This window comes from Crocodylus porosus, unplaced genomic scaffold, assembly GCF_001723895.1.
Source record: "Crocodylus porosus isolate Cpor-Errol unplaced genomic scaffold, CroPor_comp1, whole genome shotgun sequence".
Classification (NCBI taxonomy): domain Eukaryota; kingdom Metazoa; phylum Chordata; order Crocodylia; family Crocodylidae; genus Crocodylus; species Crocodylus porosus.
In genome coordinates, this window is record NW_017728886.1 from 196,519,672 (window position 1) to 196,528,182 (window position 8,511).

At 41.5% G+C, this 8,511-nt stretch overlaps 1 protein-coding gene across 5 annotated transcripts in view; it reads left to right on the plus strand.

Moving 5' to 3' along the window:
- Positions 1-8,511, plus strand: part of SPIDR (scaffolding protein involved in DNA repair) — a 318,965-nt gene that overhangs the window by 85,443 nt on the left and 225,011 nt on the right. For all 5 annotated transcript variants that reach the window (XM_019547779.1, XM_019547809.1, XM_019547787.1 and 2 more), the window contains one exon: positions 676-932. In XM_019547779.1, the coding sequence (XP_019403324.1) occupies positions 676-932 (257 nt within the window). The remainder of the gene's footprint in view (positions 1-675; positions 933-8,511) is intronic.

Here is an 8,511-nt window from a genome sequence, read left to right on the forward strand (position 1 = left end):
AGTTGTCCAGCACTTGAATGCATCCCTTTTCTTTTGTCATTTCTGGAACACAGTGCCAGTCTGATACAGATTTTTAATGCTCCTGTTTGGACTAGAGAGCTCTTGTCCCAAAGAGTTTTTTACCCATCTTCTTCAGGGGTGCTCTGTTTCCAGCCTCCAGTACCATGTAATCCAGCCCACGAGGTTACTCATGGATTCTGCACACCGGAGCTCTGTGCTGCCCCTGCCCAGCCTTAATTTTTATTTCAGGTAGATGCAGTTTACCTGAGAATGGGGCAGTTTTGTCTGAAGAGTGCATCTGCCAATCTCTGGTTCTGATTGATTTCTGGAGGCGTTTTTTCCTGGAGATCTGGTACTGACTTAGCATTTTTATCATTTCTCCAGATCTAGCTGTAAAAACCATCCCAGTTGCCTCTGAACTTTCTTAAAGGGAGACAATTATCCTTAGTTGTCAGCAGTCTATATTGGTGGATGCAGCAATTTGAGTGGGGAAGAAATAGCCAGTAAAGTGATGGTTGATCTTTAGATGGTTGAGATACCTCTTTCCCGTGCCCCAGTTAAAGCTATACCACAAAATAAAGCAGATATACTGTCTTGTCAGTCAGTGTGTGTTCAGACTTGATTCTTGATGTTTTGTCTTTAGGTTAATATGCTTCTTGTTTTTTATATGCCCAGATAACCTCTACAGAAATTTCTGAATATTCATCTGATAGTGAAAATCTGGAAGATGATCAGGTGGATATGGAAACTATTAATTTAGGATTAACCGAAAAGTTACAATCGAATTCTGAAATGGATTTGGGGCAAGCTACAGGAAGATCTGCAAGTGACTGGTTAAAATCTGCCCAAGCTCTTCTGCAGACTCCTAAGAAACAACCAGACAAGTCTTCTAGCACACTAGAAGATTCTGCAAAGAAGAGAAAATTGCTGAGGTAAATTTACGGTTTTTATAAAGTTGATTTCTTGTATAGCAGTAAATAAGAAAATATTGATTTTTTTTTTTCAGGTGTCATTTAACAATATTTAATGTCCCTTCAATGATCATACCACATTGTGTGTTTTATTTCTTTGTTTTGACCTCTGAAAAACTGCTGGCAGTATGGATTGGTAATTTCTGTGTAATAGTAAGGTGTAAACATATTGGTGTCACGTGTGTCTCGGTGGAGCTGGTGGGTCTTTTCCCCTAGGGCGGGTTTTGTAAAGGAGGCGGCTACGCACGCGTAATGGTTGCAGGATTTTGTTTTCATTTTACTTACACGTCAGCGGAATAGACGTGTAGGCGTGGATCAAATGAAGAAAACAGTTAACGGTTGTGTTGTGAGATCGACAGCTGCGGAGATCCTCTCGAGACAGAGATGAATGAGGTCTTATTGGGTGCACGGGGAAGGGTATGCCGGGGAAATTTTGTAATCGGTGGCAGAGAAGCACGTCAAGGCTGGCCAAGCCTGGGTGGGGAGGAAGAGTTCCTCCTTGATGCGCTGAGGAGCGCTGCTTCTGCTAGGTGGAAGCTTGCATGTAGGTTTTATAAGCCAAATGATGTCTTTTGCATTGCGGGTGCCGATTGGTCAATTTTTTGAGCCCGCTTTTGGTGTGCGCGGGAAGATTAGAGGAGGAAAAAAGAAAAGGGTTCTCCGAGAGCAGAGTCGCACAGTTTTGCAGGTTTGTGCTGATGGCACAGTTTTGTGCATAAGACAACTGGAAATGCATAATCTGAGCACCAAGCTTCAGTTCTATTTTGGTATTGACTCGCTAATGTTGGTATTGTCCTCTGGGTCCCCCTGCTCCATTTTATTATGGCAATCTGTGAGTGGTGAAACTAAAACTACATGTTACAGGAAAGATGCTCTGACTTCGTTCATAAAAGAAAATGTAGAGTGTACAGAGCATGCTTAAATGGAACAATCTTCCTACCCTAACTACGCCCAGCAGTATAGTTTTCCCGTGTATTGCTGGAAAATGTAGAATGAGAACTTGACTGAAAGAACAAAACAGCTTATTTAACTTTACAATGGTCTTGTTTGCTTCAGCATTTTTGTCACTTTCCCAACATTGTAATATTACCAGTTCCTATGATTCTTTTGGTGATGGACATGTGGAAACAAAACAGGAAATTCCTTATACAGAGAGTTTAATTTACAGAATCCTAAGTCTGGAAGGGATCCCAAAGGTCAAGTCTGACCTCCTTATAGATTCCTCATCTTAAAAAATTCCAGTGAAGGAGATCCCACAAATTCCCTAGGCATGTTGTCTCATTGCCCTGCTGCTCTGACAGTTAGGAATCTTTTCCTGAGACTTGTTCTTTTATCTGCCTTGTCAGTATTGTCTGAACTTTCTTGTCTAGACCAAAGGGTGCTCACCCATGGGGCTTCTGTACTTTGTTCTCTGTTGTCTAGTTAGTGTCTGGGACAGACACAGCTTCTATCCACATTTTAATAATGGATAAGAGCCTGGTGTTGTAATTGAAGGCTGGAGGACACTGCTATCTGTAACTAGCTTAACTCTTTCCAAACTGGTACTGTGGGCAAGAATATGCTGAGAAAAGATCAGGCAGGTAGCGTAACTGTCATATACATTTGAATTCCAATGGAAGACTATAATCCAAAATCAGATTCATTTCAATCTGTTCACCTTCTGTGTAGTCTTGTGCAAAGTCTGAAGTCAGTTTCCCTGAATTTTAGTAGCACCACTCCAGATGAAAGTATTCCTTTTTTTTTTATTTTTCTGGTGTTCAAGGTGACCAGGATTATTGTCTTGGGTGGTCTTCAGCAGATGTCAGGGCTAGTTCATGTTTCATGGCAATCGTATATACTAGTAACATCACCCACATGTTGCTTTGTAAATGCTCTGGGTTCTGCAGTTTTACTTGCATCTCTTGATTTGCTGTGCTCTTGCTCCTACATCAATGGCTGTGCATTCTGTTGGCTGGCATTCTTGTCTCCATCCAACCCTGGGAGAAACTGAAGTGCATCAACCTTGCGAGGAATTGAAATGTACTCACTTCCATGGAGTGCTGTTGAAATGGAAATAGGTCCTCACCCAATTTGGGAGGAAAGATGAGTGCTGGCTTCAAATTACAGGAGGGGGAGATAATCTATGTCCAAAACTCCAGTTTTATGTAGTAGAAATCTTCTGTGCAGAAAAATACCAATATTGGATAAACAGCTATTGAAGGGAAAGTGGTGCGTTAATTAAACAACAAAAACTCACATTTCTAGTATGAGAGAGAGATACTACCATGCTAATAATAGTGACAAGAGTATGTTACTGAACTGCAGAGTAACTAAGTTCCAAGAGAGCACTTTATTTTTAAGAGAGCAGAGCAGATGAATCATCTTTTTGTCCATTGATCTTAACTGTAATATTCCCATGCATTCCATCCAGCAGAGATTTAGTTTCTCAACTTGAGATAGAGACTGTGTCTGCATTAGAAAATTTTCCACATTCTTTTAATATCCAAGGAAGACAGAGGGGCTGCATAACAGTCACCATCCTTTAGGAAGTTTATCTCTACAGAATTGTCACTCACAGTGATGCCTTAGAATGAAATTGTAAATTTTACCATTCATACAGCTTCCTTATGAAGGAAGCTCTTATAGGGTTTGTCGTGTGTGTTACAACAGTAATAGTTTCTGCATAATATTGTAAACAAAAAAGCTATAAGAAAAGTTGTAGATAACATGGTTAAACAGTTGTTAAAAACTGAACTTTTCTTGGCAGAAACTCAATCTCTCTCTTTTTCTCTCTCTCTGTCTCTGGCTAAGTACAAGCAGTCAGAAAGCCTGAGGCTGAACTGATTCAATTTTTGCAGGTTAGTCTCAGTATAGATTGGACCAATAAGCAAGCGAACAGACCTTTGATTCCGAAAATGTGGCAACACGTCTACAGTGGCCCAGGCCTGAAGCTGGGGGGTGCTAGAGCACACCTCCCTGCTCAGCTGGAGCAGACAGCTTGGGCCAAGGGTAGCCCACCCATCCTGCAAGGCGGGGGAAAGGGGCTTGCAGGGGAGGTGCAAAGCATCCTGGGATGCTGGGGGACTGAGTTAATTTGAATCTGTAGGGGATTTGGGACAGAAGTTCAATAAACCCATTTAACCTAAATCAGTTAAGTTTGATACTACATCCATCCAGGTTTCTCTTAAACTGGTTTTGGCCATTTTGAAAGCAGTTTATGTGCACCAAACTTCTGTTGTGTTACACACTTGAACTGGTTTCTGATCATTTATACTGGTCTGTGTGTAATTTCTGTCCCTAGCCACAGTCTGTCTGTCTGTCTGTCTCAAAGGTTTTAGGAGTTTCTGACTTTTTTCAAGTAAGCTTTTTATTTCCGTAACTAAACAAAAGTCCATTTAGCTGTGGTCTGGGATCATTTTGGGAAATGTAGGTTCAAAGGGTATTAACTCTTCTATTTCCAAATCTATTACTGTGTAGTAATTTTTTTTACAGCTATAAAAATAATTTCTGTATTGGTTACTTTTTGCACTTAAGCTGTTTTTGGTTTGGATTGTTTTGAAAGGGTTAAGGAGGTCTTATTTAAGTATTTGATGCTTATGTGTACTGTAGCACACAGGTGCACTTAGAGATTTGACCTACTAAAATTATCTTTGTCAAAGGAGCAGAAAATTATTGAATATACTTACATGCCACATAGTAAAATTCAGTCAGCTTCCATAATACAAGGTCAATAAAGGCCTTGAATATAAAATAAAGTCAAATGCCAAGGGAACAGCTGTTGGCCTGAATGAAGACTTCTGTTTACGTACAGCATTCTGAAGACAAAAGTGAATCTGAAATAATCAGGCAGGTAGAGCAGGGTGACTTCTTGGGTTGCTTGCAGATGTGAAAAACAAACAAACTGCACCTTACCTTATTAAACTCGGCATGGTCCCATGCCAAGCCCAGCATGTGCCCAGAAGAGGCGTTGCGTTAGTCGGAACCAGCTTGGCCAACATCTGCATAGATAGCACTTTTGTGGGGCTTTTTAGCACTTTTATCTAATAACTGATTGAATTAGCTATTAGATAAAAATGCTAAAAAGCCCTGCTGAAGCGCCTGATTTATACAGAAGCTGTGGAGCCGGATCAAACTAATGTGCTGCTTTTTCCAGTAAAGTGCGGGATTTGTGTGGTATATTTTTCTTTTTCTCACATCTGTCAGCACCCTCAGAGACTAAGCGGTCCAAAGGCATGATTTATTTTGAGGTAGAAATCTGCTACTATAAAAGATCATGCCTTTGAACCAGTTAGTCTCTAAGAGGCCACCCTGCCCTACCTTCTGCCTACCTTTTAGCATTGCAATAACATTGAAAGCTTTGTAGATGGGACCTACTCCAAAACAGTGTCGTCTGATTAAAAAGCTAGAAAACAAAATATCAATTGATAATGATTTTCTTGCTGGCCTAAGAAAAGGCATTTGAAATGCACCTGTATGACAGCCATGGTGTAGGTATCATTTGTGAAAACTCCAAGTAGCCTTTACCAAGGGGGGAGGACCCAGCTAGTCTGCAGGCCCTGAAAAGTTGGCAGGACTCCCTGGGCTGGAGAATCTGTTACCCCTCATTTCTTCCCCCACAACCTATGAGATGGGTGTTGGAAGGGGTTCAGACCCTGGCTAGGCACCGTCTTGTCCATACGAATGGAGAGAGAAGGTCCCTGCCAGCTGGCAGGTTTCCTTGGGTAGGCACTGACAAGAGACACCCTTTAGCAGTGTCTGTGCGGTGGAGGGATGGTCTGTCTTTTAGTTTTTTGTTAGGATTCTTTTGAATTTAGTGTTTTCAGGGAAGGGAAGGAGTTAAGTGTGTGAGGTTTTCTTTCTGGCGTGGGAGTGGGGGGAAGCTTCAGCCGCTTTGGAAGAGGAGGTACAGGCTTAGAAGGGATATTGGGGAGGATGGGTGGAGGCATCTCCCCTGGGATGGAGGGTGCGAGAGCAGGGAGTAAGGGTGAGTGGAAAGAAGTTTCTTGTATCTGGATGTGAGTGGTGGTTGGGATTGTTGCAGGGGTTTGCTTGTGTTGTAGTATGGGTAGGAAGTTAGGTGGTGGTGGGCAGAAGTCAGTTCAAATTCCTGGGCTTTGGGTTATAGTTTGGGGGATCCTTTCTGCGCGTTGTTTGTTTTTCATAAGCTACTCCGACCTTTTAGATATGGCAAGGTATGAATCTTACACTTGTCAAAGATTGGACGCTATTTGCTTACTGAAAATGAGGCTCGTGTCACCCTGGAGTAGTAGAGGGAATGGGCTTCTTTTTGGGGTGAGGCAAGGACAAAATTGTTTAATTTAAAATAAAATCTATTTGAATTTGATGTTTTAAAATGATAGGTAGGTGTAGTATGATTTTGCTTGTCTGCCAGGACAGAATTGCATCCTTCCAGAGAGGAGTCAGTTTGGTACCTTTTATGTTTTTGGACGTGAAGTTTAGTACTCTATGCAAGACTTCTTGGCTCTTTTGAGCAAAATGGCAGGAAAACCTCTCAAAGCCAAAGAGCGGGTGCCTCACTATACAGTCCAGCGGATCTCAGCCTTTTTAGACTGAAGACATCCCTTGTTAGACTCAAGGTACCCACTGAAAAATGCCAGTTTTTATCTTTCACTCATTTTTTGACTATGGAAAAGTAATCAAGCAAATCATCTGTTGGAAAGAACTCAGGAAGACCAAAGCAGGTTAGTATTGTTGATGCCTTTGCTTCCTATTTGAAATCTTTGGGTGTATTTTGTGAATCATGTCTGCATGTTGATGTCTTCATACACTGCTAATATTGCCTGGCACCCTTAAGGATTTCATGGCACCCTGACTGAGAATCACTGATCTAATCTTGCTCCAGGGACAAGGAGTCTTTAAGAGGGATACTGTATTCTTCCTTACTCTAGTTTCTGCTTCTGTTTTCTCTCTCTCTGCCCTTCTTAATTCCATCCTCTCCACATTATGTAAACAAATTCTAATCAAACCTAACCAGGAAACAGCTCTTGCTGTTGAGATGGAGGACTGTGATCTGTATCAAGTTTCTCTAATTGTAGTAAAAATCTTCATTTGTTGTACCAGAGGTGGCTCACCTGTTCCAAAATTGTTTTCCTTGTCCACCATCCCTCTTCTCGAACCTTGTCTGTCTTTTAAAATTAACCTCTTGAGTTCTAAAAATAATTCCAAATGTAGGAGTCTTGTTCAGAGGAAGGCTGAACTGTTCGGTTTGCATTTGGATTTGGAGGAATGGGACCAGAGACCCTGCTGTGTTTTTTCATCTTGAATTTTTTGGAGCAGTTGGTATAAAATAGTCGATCAGTATCCTAACAACTGAAGGGAAACAAGCAAGCCCCAGAAATTTGTCTCCTTACATACCCTGTCATTTCAGACAAAGTTCTTATATTGTAATTCAGGGGAAGTGAACACATCATTTTTTCTTCATTTTGCATTGGCAAATACAGCTTTACACTGATCTGTGCATATTTGAAATGTTTTCAGTTCTTTTTTTTCTGTCTATTTAAATATGTATTTTGGAGCCTGTTGAGTAGAGCAAGGAAAATTCTGAGTTGGGAGAAATGTTGCCATTTTATTTTAGGAGTGTCTTAGCACCTTTTCAGTGTGGTAGCATAAATTTTAGGAAAAAAGATTTTGAAGTCATTTTTGCATTGAGCTTTGTTTTTTCAGATCAGTCTTTCACTTGTGTACCATGCTGCATGTATATGAATACTCTAGAAGTAGCACAATTCCATTTTATATGTAGGAATTGTGGGCTTTATAGGATTTTCTTCTGTGTTCCTGCAAAGGTTGTTTGAGAAAAGGGCAGCTGCAGTGATTCTCAAGTTGAAACTGTCTTCTGTAGTGGGAGCCAGCAGGTCATGGTTACTATTGCAGGGTCAAGGAATAGGGCTGTTATCACTTCTCAGTTGGTGGGCAAAGGGATCTTTGCATGTTTGTTACTCCCTAGCTAACAAGGAAGCACTCTTCACGAGGAGGAAGTGAACTGCTCAGGTACTTACAATAGGGGTTTCCCTTATACCTATTCTTTGTTTGAAGCTAAGGATGGATTATAGTTTATTTGTGCACTGTCCTCTGACTGGTTTGAATCTACATGCAGTGCAGCATTCTTTCAGGGATCATTCAGCCAGGTGCCAAGGACCTGTTATTGCAGTGAAAGGAGATGGTTACATCTGAACTGTGAATTCTGAAATACACTTGGTACAGTTGATGGGCCTGCTGTGATTATTGGTATTGGTATGAAGAAAAGCAATTCTTGCCCTCCGGTTTTTGGATTTTAAGTGCACGCAGGTACTGAACACCTCACAGCATAAATCTTGTTTTCATAGTTTCATAGTTTCTAGGGTCGGAAGGGACCTGAGCAGATCATCTAGTCCAACCCCCTGCGATGGCAGGAAAGAATACTGGGGTCAAACGACCCCAGCAAGGTGTTCATCTAACCTCCTCTTAAACGCCCCCAGGGTAGGAGCCTGCACCACTTCTCTTGGAAGCTGGTTCCAGACCCTAGCCGACCTGACTGTGAAGTAGCGCCTTCTGATATCTAACC